The 20,250-nt window shown below is 41.7% G+C and overlaps 1 protein-coding gene across 1 annotated transcript in view; it reads right to left on the bottom strand.

Annotated features, from left to right (window-relative positions):
• Positions 1-325: 325 nt before the first annotated feature.
• Positions 326-20,250, bottom strand: part of LOC124123003 (3-mercaptopyruvate sulfurtransferase-like) — a 52,368-nt gene continuing 32,443 nt past the window's right edge. Inside the window, exons 2-3 of the mRNA XM_046486239.2 lie at positions 17,331-17,489; positions 326-6,359 (exon numbers count right to left, since the gene is read on the bottom strand). Of these exons, the coding sequence (XP_046342195.1) occupies positions 6,226-6,359; positions 17,331-17,489 (293 nt within the window). The 3' untranslated portion in view covers positions 326-6,225. The remainder of the gene's footprint in view (positions 6,360-17,330; positions 17,490-20,250) is intronic.

Below are 20,250 nucleotides of genomic sequence, written 5' to 3'. Positions count from 1 at the left end.
TATCTATGTGCCAAGTTTGGTGAAGAAATATGGTATGGCTTTCAAGATCTGCTCCGAAAAGAGGACTACCGCCATTTTCAGCCTAAGTCAAAGTCGTTGCCATGGAAACTCGAAAAATTTAAAAAATTAAAATCCCAAACTATCAAAAGGCACCAGTTCACCACTAGACCTATCTATGTGCCAAGTTTGGTGAAGAAATATGGTACGGTTTTGAAGATCTGCTCCGGAAACGAAATGTGACGAAGGACGGACGGATGGATGGAGGGATGAAGGACGGACAGACGGCACCCATTCCAATATCCCCCTTCCACTTTGTGATGGGGGATAAAAACTATGATAATTCCCATGTTATGCATGCGCAAGAGGCTTGGGAAGGGAGATACTATTATTATCTCAACAATTTTTGAATAGTTGACAGTGAAGAGGACTTCTGGTGAAATACTGAAGATTGTTATAGTGTGAAGACAGCCGAAATACAGGATTTTTGTCAATGATGTGACACAGGTTTTGTATTCGTGGGAATTATGAGAATCTTAAATTAACTCGGCAGTCAGGGTTCAAGCAGTAATGTACTGAATCACTATTTCCCAAGCTTCTCACATGATGTCGCAGTGCTGCATTGAAATACAAATTAATTTCGAACAACTCATTGCATACAAGTTGTACCAACTAGTTGTATAGCATGAACGCCCCTTTAGCTAACAACTGAGGCATATGTGTCCTGTCAATAGTAAGTGAGTGAGTGAGTTGGGTTTAATGCCGCTTTTAACATTATTCCAGTTATATCACGGCGTGTAAGCTTAATGTGGGAGGAGAGCCCTAAGTGATGCAGGTCTCAGACGTTTACCACTTCGGTGAAACCCACAAGCATCAGGTAATTACACTGCCTGGTTACAAAAGGTTTTATTGTTTATCTGGACTTATGTTTGCAACATATTTTAATAATTATATTCAACATTTGATTTCAATATTCTCACATTAATTTTGGAGAACTCATTTGTGAAGGGATCGGTAGATTGCACAACTCACCGTGATTTACAGCAACCACAGTCAGATAACCGTTATTGACGCCTTGAAACAAACTTTAGTTGACAGAGAATGGAAACATATATCATAAATACCATACTTTGCCTCGTTAAAAGTCATATTTGTTACAATTAGTAAAATAAAATAAAAAATTACATTTGTATATTTATCCTGCATTACTCTTAAAGCCTAAACGACCTTGGTCATCTTAGGATTCTCTGGAACGACCAACACTGAATTGAGTGCAACCAAATACATAGTAATGGTGTTACCCTTCAAGTGTCTTTTGGTATGCAAGTGTAGGAGGTATTCGGCTAAGAATTGTGGTGACGCTGTCGTAGGATCTTGATGATGATGTTTCAAATGATCCCCACTTGTCATCATATAAATCCCTGGTAGAAGGAACATGCGCTAATGCAACAGCCTTGGCAGCCTGCGCCAAATACCCCTTAGAACTTAACGTCTTTTAAAGACGAACCAAGCATGAAGATGAAATCTGACTGGCCCTGGGTGATGCAATTAGGCTGTGAGGGTGGATGAGTAGGTTGGACTAATCTGGGAGGGACAGAGGATCGTTTTCTGCACGATTTCTGTGGTTGACAAACCACCCCCTCGCTGGCCATCATGGGGCGATCAAAGTCAGAGCAAGGTTGCTTGTCTCTTTAATCTTTTGTATCACCAAGGGGATGCTGAATATGACTACCACCAAAGCCTGCAGATGCCTGTGTGAAGTTTCCACTTATTGGGAGCCACCCTGTCTGGTTGGGATAAGGCAACGACCAGTATGTTCTGACATCTGGGGATATGCAGAACTATAAATTGTAGTTTCAGACGATCCATTAGATGGAAGAATCTGAATGTCTGTTGGGAGTGGGAGTGTGCAGTCCCCTGATTGTCTGTGTTGTTTGTGTTGTGTGGACTGTAACTGTTTCTGCCAATGTGAAATGGCCAGAATGAGTGCTTCCAACTCCAGATTGTTTTTGTGTCATGTTTGTTGAGCGCTGGAACACAGCCCTGAGGTTGTCTGGCCCTGTAAGTGAGTACCCCACCCCTGAAGGGAGGCGTCTACAAACAGATGTGGTTTCGGGGTTAACCCGGATAAGGAGTCTCCACCTAAGACTATCGTCCACCAATTGAGGTATGGCGTTAGATGGACTGGTAGAGTGATGGCTTTGAGTGGATCCTGTCGCCTGATGTAAGGATTCAGGAATTGTTGGATTGGACATAGTGGTAGGTGGCCTCTGCTTGTTAAATCTTGCGCTGAAGTTAGTAACCACAGTAACACTTGCCGTTGGCAAAGTGTGTGTGATTGATGCAGAGGAGACAGGTCTTGTTGATTATCAATCCAACTAGGATAGTAGCTGTTTAGTAAAATCCTGGTGGCATACTAGCGTGAGTGTGTCTTGATGAAACAGGAGACAGTTGTCTATGTACGACTCAAACCAAATGTTCCTCAGGTGTAGAAACACAGTTAGAGGCTTGATTATCTGTGTAAATAGCCACAGGGCCACTGAAATGCCACATGGCAGGACTGCCCATTGGTAGTGAACCACACTGAACTGGAATCTGATGAATCTGCAGTCGGAGGGATGGATAGATTTATGCAGGTATACATCCTGCAAGTCGAGACTGATCAAGGAGTCGAACACATTGATGCTGCCTCTGAGCAGTCTCAACGTTATGAGGTGGTAATATGGTGGATATTCCAGATTATGTTCGTTGAACATGGAGAGATTGTGAATCATTTGCATCTTGTCTGAGTCCTTCTTGGGTAATGGGAACATGGGAGAGTAAAACCCTGGTGTTAGCGCTGCTGGCGTTTATAATCTCTACAGTTCTTTTCTTCAACAAGATGTCTGTTGGATTTTAGTAGCAGATGTTGCTTCCTTGGGTATTCTCAAGATTCTCAAGCTGTGGTTAACCGTGGAACTGCCTGAAAGGTCAATCGGAGGCAGTAATGTGGTATGTTGAGTACGAAGACGTCCTTTAGTATGGCCCAGTTCTCCCAGAACTGGTTCAGTCTCCCACATCCTAGGGTGTTGACGACTGGGACGACTGGGTTTGGGAGTTCACAGTCATGGCTGTCCCTGGCCCTGCAATTTACCACGGCGGGATTAATAAGAGTCTTGAGGTTTACCTCTGCCACACTCTCTGCCTCAAAAAGAATCCTGGCCTTGACCTTCTTTGAGAGAAGAGCGACTTGGTTTATAGTTGCCCAACCTGCATGCCTGCTGGGAGAAACTCTGAGATACATGCTCCAATGCCTTGAGCGGGGTCTTGTCCCTAAGGTAATTGGAGACCTTAGCGTGCATCATTGAACAATCCGCTAGCTGACCAAGGTTGACTTAGGAGCCTGTGCATAAACTCGGATTCCCAGCTGGAAAGTGCTAAATAACCAGGCACGTAATGGTAACCTCCGCTAGTGCAGCTCGGAGGTGGTTGCTAATGTGGTCACTCTGACGTTGTTGGAAGTCTACCAATCTGAAAATGGTCTAAACGTTTCGGGTTGACTATCTTGATCCATTGCATGGGTTGAAGATGCCAGTGCTGACGAAGGTTTGAATATGCGCCTGATTTCCGTTTCAATGAACGCAAATCTGGCCTCTTGGACTTTGAGCATGGTTGGTCTTGAAAACTCAGTCATCGTCTGTAAATCCTCGTCCAAAATGTGTGCATGTGTAGGAAAATCATCTTTCCTAAATTTTGCTGTCTTGAATGAAGGCGCAAACATAAGTTTTATAGAGTCTTCGTCCAATGCTCTAAACATATCCTTCAACAAAGGATACACAGGAACCGATGAGGGATGTTACCATATGGTATCTTTCTTATCAACCCCATCACCAGGGGAGGGCGCTACTGACACAAGACACATTTGCACTAGGCTAAGGTGAGTATTCCATTCAATGAAAAATCTCCATCCTGGCCAATTGATCAGTCCGAAGAAAGGGAATGATGGTGACGCACTCTCCTCATAGGTGAATGACTTCTGCTGTTGGTGAAAGAGACTCGTGCAACGATTTCCACGTAGAGATGGGGTATTGGCGCCGACTGAAGGCATATGCGTTAAGACTGATCACGCATCTGGCATTTGGTAAACGTTAGACGCCGGTGTAGACATTGAGGCATGAGTAGTCTGCTGCGTACATGTTGTTCCTGACACTGGAGTCTGGTACATAGGCAGATGGTTGAGCGCACATCTGCTGCGCTGCCAGGAAGGCAGGTGGTACAGCGCTAAGCTTATCACGTGTTGCGGACATAATGGGGTACGCTGCAAGCCCTGAGGCTGATGTAATTTGTAGAAGTGCCTGGGGGCTAGGCACAAGCCCTTGTGAAGAGACGCCCATATATGTTGGCTGGATCGTGGTTTGTGTGTGTGCTAGCCCAGTAGAAGCGTCATAAGACGCATGCGCCGGTGTTGCTGGAACCGTCACAGTGGAAGCCATGGATGCCTCAAAATTTGAAGAAGGTGCAATACTCACAGTAGCGCCCGATATCATAGAAACTGGAGGAGAGAGAATGTCGGCAGTCACTATCACACAGACATAGCTCCACCCGAAGATAAATGTTGGGTGGTAATAACCGAAGATTGTGAGTCGATCGCGTCCTGCGACCGAGACATCCTCCTTGCAACATGACGAGACTGCTGCAAAATACATTTGTGAGTGTTACGCAAATAGAGAGTTGTGATAAATACAGATTGGATAGATTGCCGATGAAATGTTACATGTATTGATCGGCAAAAAAATTATGAGTTTGAAAGTATATACACAGAAAAGATACACAGAAAACTTCATGCAACGCAAAAGCTACAGGTATCTTAAATAAACATAAGCATGTTAAAAATACCTAGCTACGAATTGCAAACAACTTTACTACCTTGGAAGGTTAACAAATTCAAAATTGCAGAAACAACGAGCCACATGGTGGGAAAAAAGACGTCTTTTCACATGAAAATCACCTACTTATTAATACACACAACAGTGATAGTAATATGAAAGGAATACATCACAGGTAAGGTAAGGTAGGCAGTAAATGCATTAAGGAGTAATGCAGTATACATAAAAAAAATTAAATTGCCTGTTATATGTCAACATAGAGTTTTTGTGAGTACGAATGCGAGAGCCTCAACGGTGACTGGTTATATTGTTCCGTACGTAAAAAATATCCGGCAATAGCAATCAGCTGTACCAAAGTTGGTTAATATCATTTTAAGTATATATAGTAAAACTGCAATTAAAATAACACGACATTGGAATATATCATTCATGATAAAGTAATTCTTCCGATCATTGCATTAAAATTCTTTAAAGTATATTATTGGGAAATTTTGGACCGAGTCACCGGTACATTGTGAGAAAAGGTTTGTTTCCGGCTTAGTTTAGGAGAAAGTACACACGGTAATCCTAATCTCTAAATACAAAACAATACCTAGTAGAACTGCAAATACAATTTAAACAGTAAATCTTCATTTCTAGTGATGTTTTATCTCAAATTTCAAATTTGTATTGACTAAGTTTGATATTACCTGTTCGTTTACCTGACTTTGTTGAAGGGATACGGTGTAAACAATTTCTGCTCATAATACTTGTTTTTTCCCCAAAAAATAATACTGAATACCCTAGAGTTGGGAGCACATTATATATTAACCATCCACGAAAATAAGTATTATTTATTGTTTATTGACCTGTTTACACGAGAGTGGCAATGCTGTGGTGCCTATCTAAAATAAAAAATATAAGATTAATCCATTAAATACCATTCAGTATTCCAAGTGTACTCTTCAGTTTTGCCAGTACTCCTTTATTGAAATAATGAGGAGTACGAACTCCTGATGCTGAAAAATTATCTTGAGCCCTGCCGTCTCAACTAAGGAATGGATCACAGATTCATTCTCGAACCACCCAGGATGATGTACAGACTCTCTGTGTTTCCAATGTATATCTGTTTGTTCACCATTGTAACTTGAACAAAATAAATAGTATATCAGCACCAACTGTGTCTTAGCCTGCTGTAAAGATGACTAATTCACCCCAAACCATAAAACAGACTGATAGACACTATGACACTATGATTTTGTCAGTTTCCTTTTTGTGTACTAAACATCATATGAGTGATAAAACCGTCTTGCAACCATGTTCAGTCGAGGCTGACGGATGGCCACTTGATACTCAGTCTTTTGTCGTGAAGCTAAGACACTGACTACTCCTGTGGACAGTTGGCTCTGTCGCTGGGCAGGGCACGTAGATACCACTCTGTCCACGACCCATCGTAGATAGACACATCCTCCTTGCCACACTGATAAGCTGCTAGTGCAATACAACATGCAGACACTCCTGAAAAAAAAAGAAATGTCATTAGGTTTGCTACAAAGAAGAAACAAAAAAATAGAGGCAAGGCACTGTAGCTCTCCAGGACATATTGTCAACAGAATACAATTTCAACAAAGACAGACAGTTAACAAATGTTGCTGTCAACATTAATGTTGAAATATTTTCTGCATAAATACTAAACTGTAAAAATATTCATAATATAGGTCATGATCAGGAGAAACATACATGCCCTCAGTTACCTCTGTCCAGCATTTTGAGAGAACTGAAGAGTACAACAAAACAAGGTCAAAATTTGTAAAATCTAAAATATCTTCTACATTTGTATACTTATCCTGCATTACTCCTTAATGCATCTATGGCTTACCTTATGACAAAGAAAGACAGTGCTTCGTGATGGTCCTGAAGAAGAATGTTGTTTCCATCTTCAGTCTACTTTTTGCAGGACCCTTCGCCACTGTCATGTTACAGATCTTGACTTCACAACCAATTCACATTCCTGCTCATTACCCTATCAAAATGATTTTTCTGAAGCCAGAGTGGGAAGGCAAGTCTGCGACAAGTGGGCCCTTAGACGTAGTTATGCAGGATAAGTGTGGCAGGGCGTGTAGTCATCCCACAGATGACATCCTTACCTTGGCAGCTTGCATCGGGGTTAACCTCTTTGGTCATGTGGACAAGGCGTCTGACCTCGGTCAGAAGGTCCGTGGTTCGAATCCCATCACGGGACTCGGAAATTTTATGGCAGCTACATTGGCGCCCAACAAGGGGCTGAGCATGTTCATATTAAATTTGAGCAAAAATAAGCCTCAGTACACTACTTTGCGGCCCGGGAGGTGCCTTCTATTGATGGGGGAGTATGTGGCAGGGTGTGGAGTCATCCCACAGATGACATACTTACCTTGTCGGTCAGAAGGTCCGTGGTTCGAATCCCATCACGGGACTCAGAAATTTTATGGCCGCTACATAAGTACAAATGTAAAAAGATATTTAGATTTTACAATTTTTTTTATTTGTCCTGTATTAATCCTCAATGCATCTGTATAAGACAGTATGTTGGTGGGTATTCCTTCAGATGTAAAAAACCTCAATAATTATAAAATCTTCTTGAAAACGACAAGTTGTCAAGGAAACTGTATTGCGAATATCACAAAACATCGTACAGTAGGGCTGGTCTAATCTTATTCTATTCAGAGCATGTGTATGAGAATTGAGCAAAAGTCCAAGTAAACAAGTGGTGAATTGGAAGATCAGCATAAGCTAAAATCTTTACAAAGCCAAAGCTTAAAGTCTCCCTCTTGGGCGTGTCAGACTGCACGGGTTGGGTAAGACTGGCTCTGGACAGGAAGAGTTCATTATTTCTGTTGGGGTTGGTGACCTGCTGGGCCACAATCAGAGGGCAAGAGCTACGAAGTCCTTCAACGTCTTTGAGTGACACGTCCCAAAGATAATGGCTGGCGAAAACTGTGTCGGACCTCCAAAAACATCCTTCCACGATTGCTTTAACAGAACAGTTGCTGTGTAGAGCCATGGTTGAGGACTGTTCGCTCTCGGTGGATCAAGGTTAGTGATCTCAGAAGCCTGCAGGATGACTGCGAGTAACCCCAGAATGGAGCTGCAAATGTCTTTGGTATGAATAACTGTTCCCGTGAACCATGCCTAATCTTGGAGTGCTGGATGAAAACTTGTAGTTCACGTACAAGGCACAAGAGATGTTCACCCTCATCTTCGACCCCCACAAACGTAGAGATACAGTTGAACTTTTGCGCTTTGAACGACAGTGCATATGTCAACCTGGAAAAGTCTTCATCTAGCGCCCTAACCATATCTTTAAGCATAGGATCCTCTTAGTCCATGAGCCAGACCAGATATTGGTACCACCTGGGGTGGCAAAATCTCAGTATGATTTTTTGAAAGTCATATATCCATAGATGAAAAAACCCTTTGAAAGCAATCCAGAACTTACAGCTAAGTGGTAGTAATCACCAGATAAAGGGGGACCCCAGAGTCGAATCCACGGGACTAGATTTCAGGGTAGGGGAAACCAGAAAGTGGAATAACTTTACAAACAATAGTCATATGGTGAAGTATGACCACTCAAAATGTTGGTAGCCTGATGTCTACATGTTGGTATGTAATATAGGACTAATACAGTAAAATTGTAGGTCACCGGAGGTCAAAAGGTCACAACATTTGACCTCAGCTTAAAATATTATCACCTACCAGAAAATATATTGCAGATGCCACACCAATGGGACTTTCTTAACCCAAATCGGCTATGATAGAAGCCAAGCAGTACCTTATTCTGTTTAAAGTCTGATAAAAGGAACTCTATTATCTTTTATGGTGTGGTACAGAACGGTTTTTGGTACATTTTAAAACGAATGTCATCATGCGCTAAAAAGATGTAAAATTGTATGAGGTTGGGCTGCTTGAAATAAGTTCACATGAATTTATAACTCTCAACTCCAAATTATAAAGGCCATGTGCTGGATGTAGTCAGAAGTTGTTTTGAAGATACATTGTTCTGTTTTTTGGGCTCACAAGATTAAACTGAAGGTCAAATTGGGGTCAAATTTGATATGCTAACCGCAATAACATAAAATGCAGTTATCTGTTGCATAATGAATATTAATATTTGATAAGATCAAACAATTAGACACAAAAACTATTTTTATCACATTAGCATTAGAAACTTATGTCTTGATTATTGTAGACCGAAACAAGGGTGGTCACATATGAGTCTTCATTGTACACTGTTGATTACTCATCATCAACATCACTCGCTTCAAATTCAACCTCGTCCTTAACTTGCTGATTGCTACATGTCTGTAATTTGTAAAGGTATGTTTATTTCATGTTATACTGAAGGCAGGTACAGCTCTCCTCTCAGCCCTTCTTTAAACAGTTACATGCAGCAACCAATTCCAACACTGTCGCAGGAGCAGGTGGTGCATCCCCCCCCCCCCCAGTCAATAACCAAGGCCCAACCCTCCTCCTTCCAACAATGACCAACAGGAAAAGCCTCCATGCTCCTTTTCCATACTTGATAATTGTCCCTCTTGCAATGGTTCTGTGGTGAAGAGGCGTAAGGTTCAACCTGTTTTGCGCAAAGAAAATGGAAGTTAAATCTTGGCAGCTTCCTTTTTCTTTGCGCAAAACAGGTTGAACCGCAATTCACTTCTCAATAAGTGTCCTTGTGCTGTATAGGCAGCACATTTGTGACTCTAGTGCCTTGAACAGCTGTGGTGAAACGTTCCAGCTTGTGCCTACGCAAGTCAATATGTTGCTGTGTACGTCGCTGGTGAGGAGCCGGAGGGCTGAAACCTTTCCTCTTCCAGTGAAGCAGCTGACGGTATCACAGCTTGTAAACGGGATTGCCTAAAAGTCGGGCAGTTACGCAATACATATCTCATCTTCAACATCTTTGTTGTATGATAGTTTGTTACAGTTGTGTACGAGGGCAAGGTTGGCCAAAGTCGTCGTTTGCGCTGCAATTTGCTATGCAGAGTAGTGTCCCTTGGGCACGCCAGAAACCTATGACAGTGTGTTCGAATCCTGGTTCGCCCCAATTATGTTGTCAGCACTATACCCGTGGTCATGGGTTTCACCAAAGTGGTGAATGTCTAATACCTGCATCACTTCGGGCTTTCCTTCCACATCAAGCTGACAGGCCGTGATATAACTGGAATTATACTATTCAAAGCAGCGTTAAACCCAACTCACTCACTCACTACTCTTGTGTACGGTTCCGTTTGGTTAACTGGGTTGGTGTTGTGATTACTGCCGGCTTAAATTTGAAGTATGTTTAGAAGAATGTTACTATGTTCAAGCCAAACATAGTGAATATATCATGCAACCGAATTATTTTTCAGGAGAATAATTGAAAACTAAGGGCCAACATGTTGATTTCCAATGTATCCAGAAGCAAAGATATTATACAGGTGTATAATCTCTGCAGGAAGTTAAAACAACTGTCAATACAATCAACCATGCAGAACCATAAACCGCCGTATGAAACGGTATGAATCATATTTTACATACAGTGAACTACTTGAAACTGTGCTCAAATCTGCACAGCAAGCACCATACATGTGATTGTGAAGACAACTTATTACAAATATCTGATATCAAACCCGTTGTTTTACATGTGTTGTTTATTGAACAAAGTCATGCTTCATAGAAGCCTGGTATTTAATCGTGTTGAACAATAATTTGCAATAGCAGTGTGAAGGGAGAACGACTGAGTGCGCGTTACATGCTTGACCTTAATTCCTCCCTGGAACCATTCTCGCTGGCTGCCTGAATAACATACGATACATTACAAAGGTAGTGCGCAAAAGAGCTATTCGGGTAAGGGAGATAATCACTCACTCTCAGTGATACAGCTTGAATAAGATACGATGTACAGCATTGCAAGATCAAGCTTGATAAAGCTCTATACTACACATACAGTGCGCAAAAGGTAGATTTGTTAGTAAATTTATTGAACCTAATAGAGTCGATATATTTAATTTAATATCATAGATACAAATATGAAACTTTGGAGCTCGATAGTCACATGTTGTCGTTATACAAAGGCATTGAAAACTGTTCATTGTCACGTCACATAAGGCCACAAGGGTGCGCTGAACTCAGTATCTCGTGTGACCGCCCTTGGCAGCAATCACGGCTCAATCACTAGCTGTCAATGGTTCTGTACATTCTATCAATGTTTATTTGTACAAAGCTATTTTATGTGTGTACAGAAGTGAGACATTAATAAATTATTGTCTGTCTGTCTACAATGTATACCGTACAATTAAACCGATTACACACAGAAGCTTCACTTTGAGCTCCTCGTTTTCTTTAAATACCGCGATCTGAGACACTATAAAGTGGTATTTAGGTAGACATAATACTTGTCTATAGATGTAAACACATTTGATGTTACATCTGTGATGTTTAAGTTGATTTTGACAGCCCGAGCCAAGTCGGACCCAACACAAGCCAAACACTTCTGATAGAGACTATGTTGAGAATGTAGAGGGAAAAGGGCTTCACTTTGAGCACCTTGTTTTCTGTAAATATCTGAGACACTATGAAGTGGTATATAGTTAGATATAATACTAATCTATAGATCTGAATCCATGGCATGAAACATATATGAGGTTTAAGTTGATATTGACACTGGAACCGTCACTATGGAGGCCAGGGACGCCTGAAAATTACAGACAAGTGCAATACTCACAATAGAGTCCGATGCCATAGTACGCGGTGGAAAATAAATGTCGTTCCACCCGATGACGAAGATTGAGTGGGGATGACTGGGTAATGGTGGCTGGGAGTGCCCTGCAACTGCAACATCTTCCTCACAACATGACGGGACTGCTGTAAAATACTTTTGTGAGTAACCTGTCTAGAAATGGAGAAGAGAAGGCACAAGAGGAGTTCACCCTCATCTTCGACCCCCACAAACATAGAGATTTGTGGAATTGTGAAGGAACGGTCCGGTTGGCCTGGTAGTTGAATTTTTCGCTGTGAAATCCTAGCTCAACCCGAGGTGTACCGCTCCCTGCGTACCATGCTCAAAACGGACACAGGTGATGTCAAGTGCATGTAACTCAAACACCCCTGCTGTGACTAAAGCCAAGAGAAAAATTGTTTTCTTTGTCAGGTCATAAAATGAGGATGCACTGAGGGGCTCGAATGGGGGTCCACGCAATCCCACACAGAGGACGAAAGTTGGCTTTCTTATCCTTAAGCCAGAAAGAGCGCAAAAGGGCCTGTAGTTCCGAGATCTTGGTGGTGATCCTCTTGACAGCCAATACTGAATTAAGCACTACCAAATATGTTGTAATGGTGTGACCCTCCAAGTCTATTTTGGTGCGCAAGTGTCGGAGGTATTTGGCTAAGAAATGAGACAATCTTGATTTTTTTGCCTTACAAATGGTTTCAAATGATTGCCACTTGTCGTTCAAAGCGAACACAAGTGCCGCCGTGGGTAGTGCCAAGAGAAAATATTGTCATCTTGGTGAGGTTGAAAAGCAATGTTGCGTGGAGTGGCTCGAACGGAGTTCCCCACAACCATTGAAGTACCACATTCAGATCCCACTCAAGGGAATGAAGATTGACCTACTTATCGTCAAGCCTAAAGGAGTAATAGAGCTTGCAGTTCCGGTACTTGGCCAAGAATTGAGGCGAGGTTATAGTGGGATCTTGAGCCTTTTCTTTACAATAGGTCTCAAATGATAGTCACTTATCATCACAAATGGCTCAATTCAAAGGCCTATGTGCCATAGCAATGGCCTTAGCCGCTCATGCCACATAGCCTTTCTCTTTGTAAATGAACCAGGTGGTGCCGATGAAACCTGCCTGGCGTGGGGTGTAGTCGCATGCTGTGTGAATGTACTAGCAGGTTGGGCCACCCTGGCAGAGGTAGTGGATCGCTTCCTGAAGGTTTTTTAGGTCCACAAAACACCCTATCGCTAGCCACCAAGGCGCGATCAAAATCAGAGCAAGGCTACTGTTTGCCCTTATATTTTGTATCACCTTGGGAAGAAGTACTGGGCCCCGTTCCTCAAAGCGATCTTAGCGCTACGATGATCGTAAGCCTATTTTAAAGTATGGGACTTACGATCACCTTAGTGCTAAGATCGCTTTGAGGAACGGGGCCCTGGGGTGGATAGTGTACGCTCTTAACTCCACCAAAGGAATGCTAAGTGCAACAACCGCCCATACCTGCGGATCCAGTACAGGAGAGATGTTACGATTGGATCTGGCAGTTGTGACGATGTAGGGTTGACCTAGGCTCTGACATACAAGATGCAATGCCTCTGGGTGGACCTTCCACTCTGTGGGCGACACTCTCTCTGGCCTGGATAGGGCGTCTGCCAGCACATTCTGACACACCTCCTAAAATATTTGACTCGATCGTCCACCAAATGAGGTGAGTCCTGAGGTGAAATGACAAGCTCTCTGATGTAGGTTGCACAGAACTGTTGGATCAGGTGCAAGTGCCACCAACCCTTGGTCGTCAGGTGAGCAGAACCAGGAGCTGTGTAATGGACTACTGAAGTCAGATAGCAGATTTTGATTAGGACTGCTGTAAAATACTTTTGTGAGTAACCTGTCTAGAAATGGAGAAACTCAATGGAGAGAGAGGTTTGGCAAAAATTACATTTGAAATCTGGAGCGCATACTTGAGTGCAGTCCAAGCAACATGGAAGAAGATCTTTAGAAGATTTCTTGCCACGAGAAAGTTAAGCTAAACTTGAAATTGTAGTTGAAGTTGACTTGTACATACCGATGATAAACTCAAAGTTTTAACATTTACAAACATTTACAAGTTTCAAAATACAAGTGTGAAAAGATACTTAAATATACATGAAATGTTAATACCTAGCCGAGAATCACAAACAATAATAACTACCCCACACGGAGGTTAACAATCTAAAGCAAATTCAAAATGGTGGACACAACTAGCCACGTGGCAGGAAAAAGACAAAGTCCTTTCACATTGAAAATACCTACATATTAACACACATTAAGGTGAACGTAATATGAAGAGTAATACATCACACATCAAAGATGACATTTTACGTGGTAGCAGAACGCTACAAAAATTAAGCCAAAAATTGGAGGACCAAACGTAGCACAACTTCCAGTAACACGACGAGCAGGAATGTGAATTGGTTGTGACGTCACGATCTGTCAAATGACAGCAGTAATTGGTCCAACATGTTTCTTCACCCAGGACCAACGTGAAGCGCCATCTTTCTTTGTCGTAAGGTAAGCAGTAGACGCATTAAGGCGTAATGCAGTATAAGTATATAAATTTAAGATATTGCAACAAACAATATACATTTGTGTTAAATCAAACAAGAAACTTTAAATAGATTTTGTAAGACCAGGGGCAATGGTTAAGTAAGACCAGTCACACTGACAGATGTAGGTGCAATGGTTAAGTATGACCAGTCACACTGACAGATGTAGGTGCAATGGTTAAGTATGACCAGTCACACTGACAGATGTAGGGGCAATGGTTAAGTATGACCAGTCACACTGACAGATGTAGGTGCAATGGTTAAGTAAGACCAGTCACACTGACAGATGTAGGTGCAATGGTTAAGTAAGACCAGTCACACTGACAGATGTAGGTGCAATGGTTAAGTATGACCAGTCACACTGACAGATGTAGGGGCAATGGTTAAGTAAGACCAGTCACACTGACAGATGTAGGTGCAATGGTTAAGTATGACCAGTCACACTGACAGATGTAGGTGCAATGGTTAAGTAAGACCAGTCACACTGACAGATGTAGGTGCAATGGTTAAGTAAGACCAGTCACACTGACAGATGTAGGTGCAATGGTTAAGTAAGACCAGTCACACTGACAGATGTAGGTGCAATGGTTAAGTATGACCAGTCACACTGACAGATGTAGGTGCAATGGTTAAGTAAGACCAGTCACACTGACAGATGTAGGTGCAATGGTTAAGTAAGACCAGTCACACTGACAGATGTAGGGGCAACGGTTAAGTATGACCAGTCACACTGACAGATGTAGGGGCAATGGTTAAGTAAGACCAGTCACACTGACAGATGTAGGTGCAATGGTTAAGTATGACCAGTCACACTGACAGATGTAGGTGCAATGGTTAAGTATGACCAGTCACACTGACAGATGTAGGTGCAATGGTTAAGTAAGACCAGTCACACTGACAGATGTAGGTGCAATGGTTAAGTAAGACCAGTCACACTGACAGATGTAGGTGCAATGGTTAAGTATGACCAGTCACACTGACAGATGTAGGGGCAATGGTTAAGTATGACCAGTCACACTGACAGATGTAGGGGCAATGGTTAAGTAAGACCAGTCACACTGACAGATGTAGGTGCAATGGTTAAGTATGACCAGTCACACTGACAGATGTAGGTGCAATGGTTAAGTAAGACCAGTCACACTGACAGATGTAGGGGCAATGGTTAAGTAAGACCAGTCACACTGACAGATGTAGGGGCAATGGTTAAGTATGACCAGTCACACTGACAGATGTAGGGGCAATGGTTAAGTAAGACCAGTCACACTGACAGATGTAGGGGCAATGGTTAAGTATGACCAGTCACACTGACAGATGTAGGGGCAATGGTTAAGTAAGACCAGTCACACTGACAGATGTAGGTGCAATGGTTAAGTATGACCAGTCACACTGACAGATGTAGGGGCAATGGTTAAGTAAGGCCAGTCACACTGACATATGTAGGGGCAATGGTTAGGTAAGACGGGTCACACTGACAGATGTAGGGGCAATACATTATGAGTTACAGAACATTACCAGATTCTGTGGAAAACAGATGTCAAAAAGACCTGAACGTATTACAGACAATTTCAGGCACATCTTGGGGCACATCAAGGGACACTCAGCTGGACCTCTACAAATCACTTATCAGATATGGTTGTAAGGCCTTCCACTAAGCACTAAATATTGTCTTGAGCAGCATCGACAGAAAACAACGCCCAAATGCTGGCCACAGGCGCAGCGCGCTATTGGCTGAAAAAATGCTGATGCGAAGTTAAATTTTAACTCACTTAACTCACAGGAGCAGCAACAGGCACCTCACTAGAAGCACTACAAGTAGAAACGGGAGAACTCCCATTGAAACTAAGAAGAGAGCAGGCAATATTATTGTTCTGGGGACGAACATCAAACCCTTTGGTTAAAAAGATATGGCAAGACAAAAACACTCGAGATGAAGCTCGAACTTGAAAAAATCCCTCACTAAAGTCTTCTGGTATATTAGTATATGAACTCATAGGATGTCACAATTGTGATGACATTCAGCCACCAGAAAGTCACTACAAAGGGTTACACCCTTCCTGGACTTTAAAAACTCCCAAAGTTGACACTGCTTTAACATCAGAAGTCACTAAAAAAGAGAACCCAACCCTACTACGATCAGTAGCTATCACTAAAATTCAAACTACCTGGGACAGCTGGGCCCATACATACACAGATGGATCCAAGAATCCTATCAACAACAGTGCTGGTTACGGGATCCATATCCACAGCTCCAAACCCCAAGCACATTCGGTTTGTCTGCCGGGTGGTCAGTCAGTATTCACAGCTGAATTGGAGCCAATTCATCATGCACTCAAACTCATAACGGAACTACCGGAAGCAAAGACAGTCGTCCTATCAGACTTGCTTAGTGCACTTCAAACCATCAGCGACAGAAACTCAAACTCCAGGCCAAACACAGTCAATAATATTCTATACGAATATACAAAACTATCGGACCAAGGTCAACAGGTGGAGCTGTTTGGATCCCGTCTCACATAGATATTCATGGAAATGAAAAAACAGACACACTGGCAAAGCTAGACGAAGTGGAGATACAGCCTATTCCCTTCAGTAAACTAGAAATAATAAGAAAAATCCAAGCCTCTATAGCCCAAATATGGCAAGCCCAGTGGGACGCAAAATTCAACCCAAGATCCAACAAAAGCCAAACTCATACTCAAATGAAAGGAAAGTTGAAATTGCCATCTCACATCTCAGACTCGGTCACAAAAAGCACTATGACAAGGTTGGTCCATCTTGCAATCAACCTGAATCCATTGGTCACGTTACTGGAATGTCAAGACCACGCCCCAGCCCGGTATTGGTTAAAACAAGAATTGCAGTTAGATTTGCTATCTGTCATAGATCTCCTAAAGCCAAGAGATGCAATAGCGAAGGCCAAACTAACTCTATTTCTGAGAGATGGACAGCTGCTCAAACGTATATAAAAAGAGCAGGCAAAGATAAAAATAAAATTATATCAATATACGAAATTAGAAATCATATCAATACAAAAACAGAAATTATGTGAATACCAAACTCACAATAGATATGTGTACCCTACTCACACACACGAGTCCCAAAGAGGGACAGGTCAGCGAAATTGCTAAGGCAGAAGGCGACCTCTAAACACTAAAGCAACAACAGGAGTTACCAGATCCACAGGACACAGTCACAGGTTCTGAAAGGTCTACGTTTGCAGAGGCAAACAACTGCTTCAGTTCAGTCGCAGTCTTCATGGTCTTCTTGTCAGGATCAAGCACATCCATAAAGGGTATGTTTATTGAACCGGGAATGTGACCAGGCTTGATGTCTGAAATGAACAAAAAGCATGTTTGTTTCTACATAAACCTGACATGTACCGATTATCAGTCAAGCAAAGTGCTTGTAGAGGGCAGGTGAGAATGGAAGCTATGAGAAAAAGATCAAAGGGCCAATCAACAGCTAGCTGGCATCTGACCTTACACTTACATGTGTAAAAGGGAGTCCAAATGCCCAACAGTATTTAATTTGAATAAGGCAGATTGTGATGTAAACCTAGATAAGGGAAGTCCAAGTGGAGTTGGCTGACAAGGGTACAAGAAGTAGATGTTAGTCAGCTCAGACTCAACTGCAGCAGACAAATACAACACGTGATGTACCAAAGGTGAAAGGAGAAACTTCAACTTGTAGATGTGAAATGATTGGGGTGATGAGGGGAGCATGTGACAACTAACCACGCATCAAAAGAGACATGGATTTCAAAGTCAAAACTACCCAGGGTTAGACACAGCCACTTGTCTGTTAGTCCCAAGACTACTGTAGTACGAGTGAAAATCAGGAAGGACAAATTGTTTCTCTCACATCCTAGTTATATAATTACTATTAGGCTATAGAAGAGCTCTTATTGAATTTACTCATGATTTCTATTCCTTTTGCCAAATGACTTTTTATTACTGTGTTTGCATAAGCCATACTTCATGTAATCAGTACAACATCAATCCTGTTTGAACAGCAATAATGACAAAATAATAATAAACAGAAACAGAAAGCAATACTTCACACATTTATTTGAAAATGTATTTCAGTAGTATAGGTAATGGGGGTTCTGCCACAACTCCACTGGAGCCAGATTCATATACCTATACTGCTACTACAGGTGGCATTTTTTATGCCAAAATGATTATGCGATTCAATGATAGTCATGAGATTAAGTTAAATTGGCTCTAGCTCACCAATACCTGGTGCCAATCATTGCTTTAGATGAGCCTAAATGGTAATAAAAATATTCTTCATTATTTTTATCGATAAAGCGATATTCAACATTTTTATTAAGTTCTTCGTTCATTTTACTAGGAGACCAGACTATATAACTACACTCTTCTTGTAAATTGATAAGAAACAATTGATAACCGTATTTGGTTGGTTTGACATCACTGATATAATAAAAACCTTGTGGTAATTCTCTTCATTTAATAGCTTTTTCGATCTCCATTATTATATATATGTATGTAAGCATTTGTCTAAATGTGATCAAACGATAGTAAGCAATCTATTTTTAATCTCCAACCAGTTCTTTGGTTTTGGCACGGAATAATTGACGCGCTTGTTGCCTCCCCTGTTCTATGAACTTTTTTTTCTCGTCTTCGCTAATACCACTGGTCTTACGAGATTTTGATCCAATCTCCTGCTTCATTTCGTTGTATTTGGTGAGTTCCGACAGCACTAAACGAAACTCATCCTCGGATATCTTACAATCGACCATTGCTGTCGAAATATGATCCTCAATGCTGTTCAACTTTGCTTCGGCGAGTATCCGAATACTATCGTGTTTTAATGCTTTCTTTTGTAACCTACGAGGAATAAATTTTATCGATATTCCTGCCAGTCCCGAGACTCAAGCGGCTATTTCCATACCGAGCACGATAGGCGCGGCGATTATAGTTGATAGTAAACCGACACCGGCTACACCGAGTCCCATGCCAGATACTAAAAGCGCGGTGTCAACTCCGTCCAGAGCATTCACGGCTCTGCGATACTTTTTATACAATCCAAGTCTCAACTCCCTATCCTTCTCTATTCGATGTTTTATGTCGCTTATTTGATGTAATCGAAATCCATCAACAGTATCCATCTTTTCAAATGCTTCATCGAGCGCTGGATATAAACTCATAGTGTATATTACGATCATATAATAGTCTTTAATTGGTCTTGCTTAAATGTTTTGAGACTATACATCAACCTTATCAAATGTATATTATACGGCAAGAATATCTTAGAAAGAGAAATGCTGTCACTTTTAATAATTTGGACCCCCTCGAGGGTTGCAACGGGTGATGCTCCGATATGAATAATACTGCAACGTCGACATTGGTGTTTCTTTAGCCATTTAATCGATAGACCTGGTAATATTTCGAAGGCATTTTCCGGTGCATCTCCGAACAAGACTTCAATAATAAGCGTAGAAATATTAGGTATTGCACTCAAGTTCTGTTTAATATCATCGAATTCAGTAACCAAATGTAAACTAACGTTTTGGATTGCCGGACGACTATATAACATATGACCTGGGTTTTCTGGCAGGGGAGTGACTAACACACTTTTTCGTTTTGATGGGATATAAGCCGCGAGTACGATGCCACTATTTATTATCTTAGTTAAATTATGTCCCTTACCCATCATCACATACGGTGGGGTAATGACGATATTCAGTAGCCACTCGATGTTTGCTTCAACCATAGTCCATTTATTCTCGCCGTTGAGAATAATATTGTACGAAGTGTTTTTAATGAGTCTACTAACGTCGACATCGCTTAAATCTTCTAGATTACCAGTGAATGTAACTTCTTTCCGATTGTATACATTATCGTGTAAGTGTAAAGCATATAACTTACCACTGTAACCGGGTTTATCAAATTCTTCCGTGTCTCCGAGATCGGAAAGCGCAATTGTATTACATTGTCTGAGCGTTCCTGGGCCTGATGCATCAACCATTATTTTTAATATGGAGTGTTACACTTAAGTATCCTATATGTACAGGTTGGTGTTTTACATCTAATACAGAAATTTTAGGGTCTGAAATAATACCCTGCTTT

The sequence above is a fragment of the Haliotis rufescens genome, unplaced genomic scaffold (genome assembly GCF_023055435.1).
Source record: "Haliotis rufescens isolate VD_foot unplaced genomic scaffold, xgHalRufe1.0.p SCAF_28, whole genome shotgun sequence".
Lineage (NCBI taxonomy): Eukaryota > Metazoa > Mollusca > Gastropoda > Lepetellida > Haliotidae > Haliotis > Haliotis rufescens.
Note: the sequence above shows the minus strand (reverse complement) of the source record. Positions and strands in the feature narration are given on the sequence as shown.